Source organism: Electrona antarctica (assembly GCF_951216825.1).
Source record: "Electrona antarctica genome assembly, chromosome: 21".
In the NCBI taxonomy this organism is placed as follows: domain Eukaryota; kingdom Metazoa; phylum Chordata; class Actinopteri; order Myctophiformes; family Myctophidae; genus Electrona; species Electrona antarctica.
In genome coordinates this window covers 31,169,035-31,185,257 of record NC_136802.1, presented here as the reverse complement: position 1 = coordinate 31,185,257, position 16,223 = coordinate 31,169,035, and the positions used below count along the sequence as shown (strand labels likewise).

Below are 16,223 nucleotides of genomic sequence, written 5' to 3'. Positions count from 1 at the left end.
TTGAATAAACGACACTTTTGTTACATCAGATAGCCTCTAGTTCTGAATCTGAACCTGTACCATTGGGGAACCTTGTTCTTGTTCAGTTACATTGTCCAGCATACTAACAGTATATGGTTAATGTGTTTGTAGGATCCCTCACTCCTATTTGTGAGGGTGGCGTATCGTCATTTGTCATTTCATAATAGCCTACAGCCCTGCAAAACTACTGGCAGCTGTGCAGTCATCACTGTTTTCAGAGTGAGAGGATACACAAATCACAAACAATCTCAAACAGCACATTTTATTCGAATGTAGGCTTTACAAGCTTTGTTCTTCAACAATTCAATGTCAACTGAACACAACGTTAGAATTCAAAGTGCAACAAATTGTCAGTTTTCAACAATGGGTGACAGCAACAAAGTCTTAAGTGCCTTGTAATGTAGAAGATGGCAGCTTAACACATAGGCTACCCTTGTTTTGGCACCTGTAATGTAACCTGACACAAAGCATTAAAAAGCATATTTTTGCATGACAGAAGGCTCTAATCATGGCAGGCTACTAAAAGCTGGGAACACTGGGAAAAAACAGTATCTTGTTAACTCTATCTAGGACGATTGTAAATGGTGTATTGCCCAATATTGACTGATAACAGTTTTACAATGGACAATGTTTGTGCTCAATACAACATTATCACTATTTAGTCTAAGAAAGACCATTACTGACAGTAAACACTGTTGTTGACAGACATTAACATAGACACACAGTACTTCATCATTTCATATAGTATATAAACTTCATCATAGGTAGTTGTTGGGTTGCTCTCAGATTACATTTACTGGCATAGTGGCATTGCTTAAACTAAATGTACAGTACTTTGGCAAGAGGGACAATGCACTCTACAACATTTGTATAATGCTTTTCTTCAGGATACTTTGAGAACTAATTTCTTGATTTAATGATTTATACTAATTGGGGCAGGCATTATATGAGGACATTTTAGTCCTCATATAAAGTGTAGACAATATGAATGCCTACGCGTTCTGTTAGGCCCTACTTTACTGCTGAGATGGGGACTTTATGTGATGAAATGGTGTACAAAGTTTCTCCAGGGGTCTCTATGGATGTCATGCAACCAACTAGCCTACTGCAATTGCTATTGGAAATATTATTGCACAACCCCTGAACTGAAACAATATAAGTTACAGTAGATAGATACATACAGTAAACATTGAATACAACCCTTATGCATTAGTTGTCAACTATAAGGTTCATCTAAATTCCACTATGACGGTTTTGCATCTAAGGTGTTGATTGTTATAATCTACAAAAACAACAATATCTATGTACAATCAATTTTGACAGAAAGAGAAATCTCCACCTTTCTGTGTGCCTACAATTCCCATGATGCATTTCAGGGACAAACATCATCCAGTTACGCCTAATCGATGGCCACATTAATTATCAACCTGATTCACATTTTCTGGATCAAGACCTATTTTCTTTTTGCCATAAACACAGTGAACAAGAATAATATCAAATGAAGGGTTGTAGTTTTCACTTTCAGTGATTTTACCCCAGTGATGTTCAGATTCAGAAGAATTTGGGCATTGTTTCTGACAGAAGACTGCTCAGTTTCATGGCTGCTAATATATCATTAAACCTACAACAATTATTGAGAAATGTTGAAATGTGTGATAGTGTCCCTTTAGTTAAAGGAATACTAAATAGTCAAATAAATTACAAAACAAATGAAACCCACACAATTTCTAATCCAGCGTCAGCAACACTGAATGACATTGTCCAGAAAAAGATATACAATTAATCATTTTTTTTTAATGTTGGCCGCAGAATAGGGAAGCTAGGGTTCATTAACTTTCCACTACACTCATACCATGGGGAATGTTTTTGTTGCAGTGGTGAACAGGCATTAATTTCCTATCTGGACTAGTGGTGACAGCAGAGTGAGCAATATGAGCCCCAAAGCAGAGAATAAGTAAAGAATAGTCAAACTAATCTCAATATTTTTGCTGTCGGGGCAAAAACCTTGTATGGTATCTCCATCACCATGCTTCAACTTTTTTATATTTTTTCGTAAATTAATGACCTACTTCATCATACAAGAGTGTTGCACAAAAGTAGAAGATCTACAAGCTCACTGTGAGATCGCAGATCGGCTATTTGCAGTAATTTTAGGAAAAGGAACGATTTTCTTTTGGACATACAAGGTTTCCACCGACACCAACGATTTCCCCAGCGAACCCTTCTCTGACCTCAGCATCTGCTGGCAATCTATGACATGTCATGATGAATGTTACATAATCAATCCTTGTTGATGCAAAGAACCAAATCACACTGCAATCATGAAGCAAATGTTATTGATACAACCTTATCGTCCCTTTCAGAAATATTCAAACTTTGTGTTTTTGTAAATGAATGCCCTACTTCTTTCGTGCACACAAGATTAGCTAAACTGGCCAATCTACAAGCTCACAATGTGTCACAATGCTTGTAGATCTTTTCTTTTTGAAAAAAGTTGAAAGTAAAAGTGGTTAAGTGTGTCTGTGGGTTTTATAAATATATATTAATACATATTAAATCAATAAAAAGTATTAAGGGACAGGATTTTTTCCATTTCCATTTCAAGTAATTACGCTTTTTTACTAGTACTAATTTGATAATAATAATCCCCAACCCCCAACCAATACGAATATTAGAATAAGTTTGTCTTCCAGCCTTATTGATACTGTAGATATACAGTAAGGTTTGGTATTAATAGATTTATCTTCTGTCATGCAGCTCCTCTGAATTAGCATGTATGCTAAAACACATAAGCAAAGCATCTTGAGTGTCCAATGTAACCGTGTCAAAACTTAAACTTGCCGTCTTCTCACGATTCATGTTGACCAACCAGCTGAGCAACACAGTTGTATTATAGATAAACATAAACGTCATAAACATGTCATTATCATTTAACACGCAAAACCTGAGTTAATCGTCCACGACACTTTTGAGCAGCAGCACCAAAACAGTGAAAGATTGTGGCATAGTATGACTCTAGAATAATGCATATGAAGGCTTCATTGAGACATAATGTCACCAACCAATATGTGCACGTGTTGGCCATCCCATCTTGCCGTTTTCCCCTCCTTTCTAAAGGGCCTTGCAAACGGGGAGCGATAAAACGCGCCTATAGTTCATTTTCAATGAGACCTGCGTTTTTGCTCTGAGAAGTCGCGGTGCGACAAACGCAAGCGTATTTACGTGAGCGCGGTCCCATGAATTTGTTGCGCGCGTGCAAGGTTTTTTATTACGCTTGCGTTGTTGTCTTCAACATACCTGGAGGAGACCTGTGTTGATCCAGGCAACAACGCCTGCGTTCCTCGCTTCACGTTTGCAAGGCCTAAATCCTAAATCTGCCCACCCCCTTGGATACCCATGCATTCCTCCTACTGTATTATGGCAGTTTTTCCTGAGCAAGATTACTTCTGGTTGTGTTTTGGCTGAACAGCCGTACGTAACAATGCCTGTCCTTGCAAAGGACAAAGTAAACTAAACTATATAACAAATTGTTAGTATATATTTAAATTTGAAACTACCCTCCACTTCAGGTGGCGTAATAATGAAAGTGCAACAGAAGGTAAGTAGTTTGTCTCCTTTTTTCCTGCCGTAGTCTGTTGGGTGCAAGCTAATTTTGTAATAGACAAGGGACGGGGCAAAGTTGGCTTGTTTTGATATACAATTGTTTGTTATGATAATTTCTATTGTTTAGCTACATACTGTAGAATAATGCAGTACAACGCCGTGTGAGGTAAAAACAAGGAAGCTAATGACACCACTGAGTGCTTCTCGATCCCTGCAATGTGTATAGGTTGACCTCTGTGTTTGTGACTGGTCACGGCACCGGGGGTTGGGTTAGGGTTGGGCCAGGTGCTCCAGAGCTTCTCCCTCACAGCGCATGCAGTGATAGCCCATTTCAGACGTTACATCGAAGCAGCCCTGGCTGAGGTAGAAATCCATCGATGGTTTGTTCCAGTCAAGCACCGTGAAGTTGAGCTGGTTGCACCCCGCGGCCATTCCCAGCTGCACAACCAGTTGGGTAAAACAAAATACACATTGTCAAGACATGGGAGGGCAAATGACAAACATTAAAAGGATATTGAAAGCATCAAAGGTGCGCTGGTTTCTGGGGAGAGTGGGTGTGGATTTTGACGAGGTTCTCGTTTGCGCTCATATTTAATAGGCCTATTCCTTTTTCCATTTCCTAATTGTCTATATTTGTGTTTGTAAGTTGTAACAAACTGAATGAGAATCTGTGTATGTATTAACCTATACAGTAGGCCAATATGATATAATGTACTTAGTTATGAGTGTACATTATGTATTGTGTTTGACTAAGCATGTAATAACTCCTAAATACTCCTCTTCTTTTTTTGTTTAGATAATCTGTTGATTGCTACTTCTCTATCAAAGTATGTTTTATGTACACACAATGTCCCGTTGTCAGAAAATATCCCTTGTGTAGCAGTTTATGTTCTATTTCAATTAATGACTGCAATTCTAACCTGTTCTTAGTTTAATTTGGTACTGGTAGGCAAAATAAACAGTATTGTATACTGTACTGTATTTATCAAGTGTGCCAAACATGTCAATAAAATGATATCTTATAACAAATGTATATATAGTACACATAATTTGATTGCCTTTTTTATTTGCAATCATTTCTTCATTCACATGGAGAGCAAAGCTCACCTGTGCAACCTTGCTCATCAATGCCTTCCCAATACTTTTTCCTGGAAGATAATATAACATATATTACAAGAGCTGTATACAGATATGTCCATCAATTGCTGTAAAAGTTAGAATTGTTTGAGAGGTTACTGTACATATCAATAACTACATTTTTCTATACCTACCACACATCTCATAAATCACTTAACCCATTTTGGGCGGGAACCCCTTTTGGTGTTTTAAGCATTGTTATACTTTAGCCATTGAAAATTAGCAGATCTACAAGCTTGTAGCACGGCACAGAGTGCTGTGCTACGAGCTTGTAGGTCTGCTATTTTTGAAAAATCGTGAAAATGTGGCGCAAATGTTTGAATATATATTCTTTCACAGCCAAAGTTTTTAACTCAAATCTTTGCTTCTGGGGGGTCCCTGGAACAACATACTTTCAGATGGGGGTCAGCGGGCCAATTACATATAATCTTGGGGGTCCTTGACATGAAAATGTTTGAGGACGACTCGCATAGAAACAGGGTTTTCGTTCCCTGAATCGTTCCCAGGTTAAAATGGGTTAAACCCTAGCTGGGCATGGTCGATTAGGAAAACATTCTGTGAAAATAGCCTATTTACAATCTCGCAATGTGTCACTATGCGTCAAGTTAGGCTATAGACTCCTTGGTCCCCCCCGTTCAATGAAGTATGCCGTTGCTTACTGTACCTCTGAATTCAGGCATCACATACAAGTCCTCCATGTAGACTGCCCTGCCCTTCCATGAGCTGTAGGTATAGAAATAAAGTGCGTAGCCTATCTTGGTATGACCTGAAAGCAGACAGACACAAATATGAATCCCCTGTCCACTGTGTCCAGGGCTTAGTGGTACGCAACACACATTGAGGTACAAATTGATTCATTATGCAGTCAAATCTGCTTATTCGTTCCGGCATGCAAGTGCTAGGTTATTTGCCGATGCCAGTGCTAGGTTGTTTTTATATTGCAACCTTCAAAGCTGTATCTATAGCCTATTTTATAATTATAAATTAGGGGTGCAACTAATGATTATTTTTCTATGAATCTATGAATTTAGACTTTAGCTAAAATAAGGTGCAAATTATGCTACATGCTCTGCTATAGAAATGTGCATGGGAATGTTCAGTCTGTGACTTGCATGTGTCACATTCCTTCAATTCTTCATTGTAAAGATTATTCTCAATTGCCTATTGTTCTTTATTTACATAAAGGCACACACAGATGCACTACAGATGCACTGTGCGACACACACACACACACACACACACACACACACACACACACACACACACACACACACACACACACACACACACACACACACACACACACACACACACACACACACACACACACACACACACACACACACACACACACACACACACACACACACACACACACACACACACACACACACACACACACACTGGTTGTAACTATGGAAAAATGGCTGTGTCATGGAAGAAAAAGTCAGTACAGGGCAGCAGGGGGAATGGTAATGTTCTCATTATTGTAGTCTCATGAAAATAAGACGTGTCAACGTTGTGTAAGAGAGAGATAGGGGCCAGATCAGCACTATGTGGTTAGATAACAAACTGAGATATATGGGCCACTATCTTGCACCACCCCTTACCCCTTATCCATAAACTAATTTGCCATGTTTTACTATTTTGAAAAACATTTGAAAATAGTTCAACTAGCCAATCTACATCGACACGTTGTGAGCTTGTAGATCGGCTATTTGAACTATTTTAAAATGTTTTTTAAACAATCTTCATTGAAAATAGACGATCTCATCATCTTCATTTTTCGACCGCGGTCGAGAACATGGATTTCACAATGCCACGCCAGACTTTCCGGTCCTTCTTTGCCATCCCCAGTTCCTGCTTACTGATGCATGTGTCCCTAGCGATGACATCAGGGAACGACAGTTTTCTACCTCTGGTCTGCTTTGAGGCCGGACTCCAGAGAAGAAGGGAAGATATAACCTCATTGTCAGCTCTGTAGCAGTGGCCGGCAAACTGTGTTCTTCTGGATCAGACTAGTGAAGAAACACGGGGAAGGTTGCCGTATATTAGATTAAAGTCGATGGGTGGCTCTTCCAAGAGAGATTTTGCGCTCTCATTAGAAGGCGGGTGTAAGTGCCATCCAACCGTTTCTCTAATTTCTTTGAAAGTGTCCGTCTCTGAGCCATAGAGTAGAATCGGCTCAACGGTCGTCCTAAATATTTTTACTAAGCTGGGATGACCAGCTCTTTTGCATGTCATTGCAGGCTGACCAGACCGACCAGGCCATACCCATCCTAGTTTGAAAGTCCTTTTGGGAAGATATATATGAACACAAATACTTTTAGTCATCAACCTGTTTCAGAGGAGTCTTGTTAAGTGTTTTTATAATTTGGTAAGGTTAATGTTGAATTTGCATATATTTACGTTCAGTTTTCGTCTCGTTGAGATCTACAGGCTCACGAGTTGCAAAAGCTATTTTTGATGATTGTTTTGCCTATATTCACAGAACGTTGTCAATTATGACATGCCCAGGGACAAATGGGTTCATGTGGTTAATTCTCGCAATTCCTAAAGATTGTTGTTGCCCAAATCAAAGGATAAATGTACTTTACCATTACCAAGCATGCAATGTGGGGAGAGATGATAGCGGAAACGTGCAACTGTAGAGATTGTCAATAGCAATCACACATGCTTTATTTGTTTGTTATCTCCGCCAGGCCGAACACCTGAAGGCCGGACATGTATGTTTTTGCCCCTGTCCGTTTCTCCGGCCTCCTGTCATTCTGTTCAGGCACATCTGGACCTGAAACTTTGCACGACACGCACACTCCCGGCAGGCAAATAAAGTATACCTCCACCCCAAATCTTTCAAATCGGCCTCATGGCGGTGCCATGACAGGCCGCTTCACATTTTGGCCTATAACTTGCAGCCTCACACAGGGTTTCTTGAAATTCTTGCGAGTCCTCGAGGGCGTGTGTCATAGGCAGGTACCGTAAAAATAATGATGACATGAGCACAGAGTGAGTAGTGGTCTTCCCTCACCATCTTTGGTCCTGTGCTGCTCCGGTACCTCTGCGATGATACCATGGAAGAAGGGATTCTTGGAAAAGCCATCCTGCTCCAAGTCTGCACACAGAACAGAAATCAATGTTCTCAATAAGGTGAAGTGAAGTATTTACGACACATATTAAAATGAGAATATATGTTGTATTGTATAATTGACGTAATTTTCTTAATATTTCATTAGTTGTAGTTGTAGTTGTATATTCAATATTCATTGTAATCATAAACCATATTCTAGGGTAGACTATTTAGTGATTGATGTGAATCTGTCCTCCAAGTGGGACTTTAATTCTGTAATCACTATATCAGCGAATAATAAAACATAGCCAATTATTTCAAGGGCATTTCATGTATTCTGGATGTGTGCATGCTAAGCCTGGCAGGCCTGCATTATAATGTTCATCTCTCATCATAGCACTGTGGTGTTTTGTCTCCTTTTAAGTTAATCTAGCCTACAAACCAGCTAGCTTTTGGATGCCAAGGAGAATCATGGGTATATGAAAGTCAAACAACTTCAAACATGAGAAATGGAGCAGGTGGGTAAGCATGTGCAAGTGCATGAAGTACCAAAAATAATTTCAGCAGATTGTTTTGTCACTCATAATCATAAATCATTTAGTTCTGTAGGCCTACCTCTCTGTGTAACTTTTACTTGATCTGGGACTTTCTCGTATTCAGCCAATTCCTACAGGGACACATAAATACATCAGTTTTTAAACAACAAGAGAATTCCACTCAAAACCAGCAGTCACCCTTAATAAGAAAGCCACCTTTATACAGCCCACCACCATGGTTTATGGTTGCTAATGCTACGTCAAACTATAGTGCAGTATAGGCTACTGTTCCATTAAATAATAGGTTTCTTGTCAATCATCAACCGCCTTAATCTATTTGCATGTGCAATGTTTGACTGACGTGAGTCAGTAAGGCTTAGCCTATACGGTCCATACGGATAGGCTTAGCCTATACGGATACTGAGTCACTGACTCGCGTCACTAGTCAACATAGCCTGGCTATGTATGTATTATTGAATCTATATTTATTTATCACAAACACGTGCGGAGCCGCCACGGGGGAAACGCGCGCACGTGCCACTGCCAGCTCACCAAAATCATCCGTGCAATGTCTTTGCAGTCTTCCAGGTTTGCGGCACGAATAGAAAAATCCATATTGTGCGAATTGTCAATTTGGCAGGTAGCCTACAGTAGTACGATGTTCCCACTTGTCTAAATGGTCTCACAAGAGGGAGAGGAGAGCAGAGCTTGCACACACGCACATTACATCATAACCTGTCTACTCGCCTCGGCCAAACAGCGTTGTTGTCGATAACTTGGCTAACAGCGCCCCCCCCCGGAAAGTGGCGACCGTGGGAAATGCCTTGAAATTTAGGGCCATATTTTATATTAATTGAGTTCCCTGAAACACTACTGATTTGTTATTTGCAACACGCCAGCCTTTTTGTGTGCAAACCACATTATTAAACCACTGTCTGCTTCCTCTTTTACTGTCATAATGTTTCCAATCCAATTTACCCCATGCAAATGTATCAGTTATATGTTTAGTTTAGTTTAATAGTTAATATTAGTTTGCATTACAGTTTATGACTATCCTAGTTACTTGTATGTTACATATAAACTAAGACAACCCACAGTGCACTGCAAACGCGAAATACAAGGCATACATTCAGAAAAAAACAGGTTTCCTAAGTGATGGTGTGTGTGTGTGTGTGTGTGTGTGTGTGTGTGTGTGTGTGTGTGTGTGTGTGTGTGTGTGTGTCAGAGAGAGATGAGGGGGGTATATTTTGGGGTATATTGTATTGATCAATTAAGAATTGAAACAAAGAATAGCTGAATTTCAGCTATTCTAACATAGCATGCATGACCATGTGATGGGACTGTCAAAGTCAGTGCCAGAAATAACCCATTGAAATGATCTCATGCATTTCCACTTGTAGTGGCTATTTGTCAACAACAATAAAACTCAAAAGGCCACTGAGGCACCGGGTATAGTGGATCTTACGCAGGGATAAAAAATGAGTCGATGTCCAAACAGCTCTTGCAGGTTGGTGATATTTTATTCCATTTCCTTCACAGACAAATATGGCAAACATGATGGAAATAACTGCTTTGCTAGTTTGCTTTGACCCTGTCACCCTGGTAAAAACTTGTGCACCTTCCCAGTGCCAATCTGAATGAGTGCCTGTCTGATGACAGTTAAATAAATTCACCTGTGCACACCCCAATTACCCAATACCTTCAAAATAAAAGCCTTTAACTGGAACACAAATAAACTGAAATAATAATGCATACAATAATTATACCAAACAAATCCAACAAATAAATGTGAAATACAAAATAGTGAATAGCTCCAACATTCCGGCCCCTAATTGGGAAATTACACTAATTTCATAAAGGAGCTATTCAATTTCTCCATCTTGTACTCTGTGGCCACTGAAAGATAAACAGACAGAAAGACAGCATAGAAAGAAAACATATATATATAATTGTCCATGGCTCTACACTGTGGCCCCCAACATCAGAGGGATCTTTGCTGCAGGTCTATTTAGGATGTGTCACACACAGTGGAGTGTCTTTTAGAGTTGTATTCCTTAAACTTCACTTTCCTCTTCTGGCCTTGGGGATTCTGTAAGACAGGTTCTATGAAGGGCGCATCAATGCACATGTCTTCCAGATGTTCCACAGAAACCCTATTATTTGTGACAACAGAGCAGCCAGTCTTCACTGCGTTGTCTCCACTACGAAGAGGTCCATTAATTACCCAGCCGACTCTTGTTCGGACTGCATAGGGTCCTTGACCTCGACTGTTGATCAGCTCCACAGGTTCAATCACTTTTGCTGCATTTGATCCAATGAGCAAATCAACATCTGCATCCACGTCATGAAGTTTTATTTTCCTCAAGTAGGACCATTTTTCAACATCCTCTTGCCGTGGAATGTTCACCCTCGACACTGGCATAGTCTGTTGAGTTAAAACGTTAGGCAGTTCAATGAAATCATTTGTGTCCATGCCAGACACTTTCAAGTCAGACAATATGGTGGTGCTCACAATCTTCTTTTGACCCATTGTCTGTAATAAAATGCTGGCTGGCCTGCCACTTAGGCCGAGTTTCTCTGCCAGGTGAACAGTGCAAAAGGTACTGGAACTCCCAGGATCTAAAAATGCATGTGTGTGCACAACTTTGTTATTTGTCTGACTTTTCACCTGAACTGCTACAATGGAGAAAACCGAACTGTCCTCATCACCGGCCCCAATGTGACCACATGTCTCAGGCTGTTCAGGTGTTACACTCAGTGGAGGGCTCACAGTTTCATTGAAGGATGTACCTATACTCTTCTGCTCAATGTGCAGGACAGAGGGATGCTTCTGGTGACACACGCTGCAATCCAAACGACTCCAACATGTGGAGCTTGTGTGCCCAACTTTTAAGCAACCAAAACAAATTCCATTTTCCTTTATGAAACTTATCTTGTTCCGATGCATCTTTGACTTAAACTGTGAGCATGTATTCAATGAATGAGTGTTTTGCTGGCAAAATAAACAACATTTGAGGTTGCTTTCAACAGAAGGGAACTTTTTATCCATATACATATTTGCTTCCTTTACTGTTGTGACACTAGTGGCAAAAGTGCTTTCCCGTTTCCATTGTCTTGGGTCACTGACAGTGGAGGTTACTACATCTGGTATAGGTTGCAAATCTTGGATATTTCCAAAAATTGGATCAGAGGCTATTTTGACTTCTCTCTCAACAAAGTTCACAAGGTCACTGAACACTGCTCTGCAACCTCTTTTCTCCTGCCAATCACATGCAACCTCTCTCCATTTTTCTCTTAACTTGTAATAGTCGGGTGCAATTATGGTTTGACCCTAAAAAAATTGCAACAGAAGGTTTCTCAACTGTTTTTTGTAGTATTAGGTGTCCTTAATAACATACTCAAAGTTTACCAAAGTTTGACCATGCGAAAGGTCAGATTTTCAAGATGGCCGCCCCCAGTTCCATAAAAGGCCATTACTCCTTCATTATTCACGGTAGACAAGTCATTTTGGTGCCTAACCCCATGTTTTGGTGATCTAGGAATCCAATTAGCATATTTAAATTATAGTCAAGCAATTACAAGTACAATTATATAATAAAGCAATTGGTTATAAGGTTATAACAGTGTAATAGGACATTTCTCCCTTTTCTATATGCCGTAATGCCCAGGATTGGTGAATTCATCACCTATACACATAATTCACATTCTGTTGAAGCTTTCAGGAGACTTATTTTGATTTGATTCCATACCAATAAGGAGTGCATTCATTATTAATGGTTGGTACTGTGACATTTGTAAAAGCATGGCTGCCAAGTGATAGACTGGGAATATTACACACATCTTGGAAGAAATTTCTTAACAAGAAATGTCTTCACTATTGTTTGTAAAGGTGTCTGGCAAAATAATAATAATCCAAGTCCCCTCGGGCAGTTGTTCCCAAACTGGGGGTCGGGACAAACATTGTGAAAATAGGCGATCTACAAGCTCAGTCTTTGCAGCAAACACACTTAGTAGGAGTGTGGCACTCCTCAGTGGGGATACAGTGGAGAGAAAAGCCCCCTTATGGGCCCAGAGAGGGTGTTCAAGTCAGTACAGAGCTATCATAATGTATGTAGTTGGTGTATAGGCGCAGGGATGGTGGTGGAGTGTGGCACGGATAGGGTTCAGATGTACTTGTCACAGGCATCTTCTTATTCCCGAAACTGTACTAGTTTGGGGTTTAAGTGCAAAATGTATTTCACTGGTAGGTTACCAGCTCGAACCCGGGCTCCCCCAGAGTTTCTGTCGAAGTGTCCTTGAGTAAGACTCTGAACCCCTAATTGCTCCTGATGTGCTGGTTGGTGCCTTGTATGGTTTCCGCCGCCATCGGTGTATGAATGTACATGTGAATGGGTGAATGTAATGCACAATCTATGTAAAGCGCCTTGGATAAAGGCGCTATATAAATGCACCATTTACCATTTTAGTTTGAAAGTCCTTTTGGGAAGAAGATATGAAGATATTTTGATAATGTGGTTATTGAGAGACTTAGGTTCTGACAGCTCTGCACCAACCTCCATAATCACCCTCTTTGCACACTCCTACTGATTGCCTTCCTAATGTATTAAAAAGTTGTCCAAAAAATCCTGCCACCCTAATTAAAACACACGCACCCCGTTTATCCGGCTGCCTTTGTCCGCCTTCTCCTACCAAACCACACCGTTTGCCCACATCTCACCATGCATAACACCACCGGCATGCGTGTCCAGACATAACGCACTACTTTGCATCCATGCAACTGTCATAATTACTGTACAGTTTGCATTTGCATGAAAAACCATGTTATTGCGCAACATTTCACAGTGATGCAAATCACATCACATTTTAGGCCACACCCCATTCCACTGTGCGCGCGCGCGCACACACACACACACACACACACACACACACACACACACACACACACACACACACACACACACACACACACACACACACACACACACACACACACACACACACCGCAGCAGTATAGTATTGCACAGTACAGTATGGTATAGTATTGTACGGTACAGAACAGAACGGTATAGTATGGTACAGTACAGTACAGTCTGCTACAATACAGCACAGTATGGTACAGTACCGAAAAGTATGGTACAGTACGGAAAAGTATGGTACAGTATTGCACAGTACAGTACCGTATGGTCCAATACAGTGTGTTGCAGTACAGTACAATACAGTACAGTCTGACAGGACATTACGGTACAGTACAGTCTGCAACAGTACAGTACAGTCTGCAGCAGTACAGTACATTACGGTACAGTACGGTACAGTGGTACAGTACAGTACAGTATGGAACAGTACAGTACAGTACAGTACAGTACAGTACAGTCTGCGACAGTACAGTACAGTACAGTACAGTACAGTACAGTCTGCAACAGTACAGTCTGCAGCAGTACAGTACAATATGGAACAATACAGTACAGTACAGTATGGAACAATACAGTACAGTACAGTACAGTATGGAACAATACAGTACAGTATGGAACAATACAGTGCAGTACAGTATGGAACAATACAGTACTGTATGGAACAATACAGTACAGTACAGTATGGAACAATACAGTACAGTACGGTATAGTACAGTACAGTATGGTACAGAACACTAATTATCTAAATGTATCTCTGCAATTTGGACAAGTTCAATGGATTCCTAGACCCCAAAAACATAGGGTTAGACACAAAAATGACTTGTCTAGGGTGAATAATGAAGGAGTTAGGCTATTTTAATGATTCCGGACGCCATCTTGGACGCCACCTTGAAAATAACACCTTTCGCATGGTCAAACTTTGGTAAACTTTTAGTATGTTATTAAGGACACCTACTACTACAAAAAAGAGTTGAGAAACCTTCTGTTGCAATTTTTTTAGGGTAAGGTGCCTTTTTTTCATATATGCACTTGTCTATAAGGAAGTTTCATCACAATGTTTCTGAGATTGAATGGTGTGTCTAACTCCATGCGCATGATTTGATATGTTAAATGACAGCATTCTCGGAGGAAAAGAGAATATGATTGCAGAGCTTTGACATCCTCTGCTTTAATGAGAGGCCAGTTGTGAATTTTGTCCATGTATGCACAAGTAATTTTGTACTCATTGCCAAAATGTTCATCAAGTAGGGATTTGGCCATTTGGTATCCTGGTGCAGGTGGTAGCTGCTGACAACTCTTTACCAATTATTTTGGCTCACCTATAGTGTACTGCTCCAAATAATGCAGTCGATCACTGGAGTTGTCCGTTTTTGCCTCGACACAACTTTCAAAGGCTCTAATAAAGGAATGAAATTCAAGAGGGTCACCCTCAAACAGTTATCTCTCTCCCAATTGGCAGAGAGGATGCTAAAGTTTGCTGAACCAACAATGCAGTGATTTCATTCTGCCTTTGCATGATGTTCACAATATTATTCTCAGTGCTATTGTTGCATGACATATTCAGAGAGGAATCACCTCCAGTCTGTAGAACCACTTGTGTTTGTGCTCCAGCTGTTGCTGGTCTGAGATCAGTCTGTGTTACAGTCACCTGTTTAGGTCTGACGGTCTGTGACGTTTCTTTAGGCCTGGCAGGCACAGACAGGGCCTCAGGTGTAGATTCACTCAACTTGTTGTTTTTGTCATTTCCCTGTAGGACAAATTGACCAGCTTGAGGATTAAGTTGGCTTGTCCTCTGAGCCTGGCCCTGGTTCCTTTCCAGATATGAGTTCATTCCATCCGCTCTTTTGGATCCACATCTTGAATTGAGTTCCAGAACATTGATTTTAGCATTGGTTGCAGCTAGCTCAGTCTCTAGAGCAAACTGTTCTTTTTCCTTTCTTAATTCCTCCTCCTTTGCTCCCAACTGGTGTTTCCTTTTTAATGCATGAATGCGCTCTACGAGTGCTGCTTTATCAGCCTCTGCCTTTATTCTTGCATATGAGGTGGATGATGCTTTGGATACACAAGAGTGTGTTCTGGTTTGATTCTCCTTTGGACATGAAATGTTTGAAACACTGTCCTCAGGCCTGATATCAGAAACCACACTTCGAGCCTCATTCTGAGTCTCAACATTGTCTTTTAAATGTATCTGTGACATTGTGTCTTTTTCTCAACACGCTATATTGTCTGGTTTACTGTAGTCTGAACTTCACACAACCTTTAAGATCAGAGATTTATGAATGAATGTCTCTGTAATTGCACAATCAAACATGCATCAAAATCCAACTCCCAATCTGCTTTGCGGTAGTGAAACAACGAACTCAGCCACTCCAATAGTTAAGCCTTTTTCCAATAAAGCCGACTGAGCATATATTATTTTCACATACCAATGTTTCTGGGTAGTTTTGTGCGACAATGACAATGACAATTAAGTCGCTGCTCCTCCATTCATGTCTTTAAAGGTATATTCAGTGATTTCACTTAATTCAAATATCACTTATTTTTTCTTTTTTTGTGGATAATCCTCCCTACCATAGAGTGTGCTGACATATAAGGAGTTCCTCCCTGTCCCCAGTCAGCCCCTGGGGTCAAAAAACCCTAGTTTCAGTTTTGGTGGCGGGTGGCAAAGCCTTCATCCAATCAGGATGAGAGGGGCCTTCCTCCAATCATGATCGAGTGGAGGCACATGCATAGTAAAAGCAGTGCAGGTGCGTCCATGTCCCATTCACAAGTCCTTGATGAGGCTAATTATCCACTTGATGCATAGCATGTGCAAGTCCAAACATCCAGTGCAAAATCCAAACAATAAAATGTCCACTTCGATAAGGGCAAGTTTTCACTTTATGTAGTGGCTATATGTCAACAATAATAAAACTCAAAAGGCCACTGAGGCACCGGGTATAGTGGATC

The 16,223-nt window shown here is 40.5% G+C and overlaps 1 protein-coding gene across 1 annotated transcript; it reads right to left on the bottom strand.

The window, feature by feature from the left end:
* Positions 1-267: 267 nt before the first annotated feature.
* Positions 268-9,115, bottom strand: sat2a.1 (spermidine/spermine N1-acetyltransferase family member 2a, tandem duplicate 1). The gene is made up of 6 exons (XM_079491627.1): positions 8,917-9,115; positions 8,444-8,495; positions 7,790-7,873; positions 5,426-5,527; positions 4,732-4,772; positions 268-4,062 (listed from the first exon to the last, which is right to left on the bottom strand). The coding sequence occupies exons 1-6, from the start codon at positions 8,977-8,979 to the stop codon at positions 3,895-3,897; spliced, it is 510 nt and encodes a 169-aa protein (XP_079347753.1). The 5' UTR covers positions 8,980-9,115; the 3' UTR covers positions 268-3,894.
* Between the last annotated feature and the right edge of the window lie 7,108 nt (positions 9,116-16,223).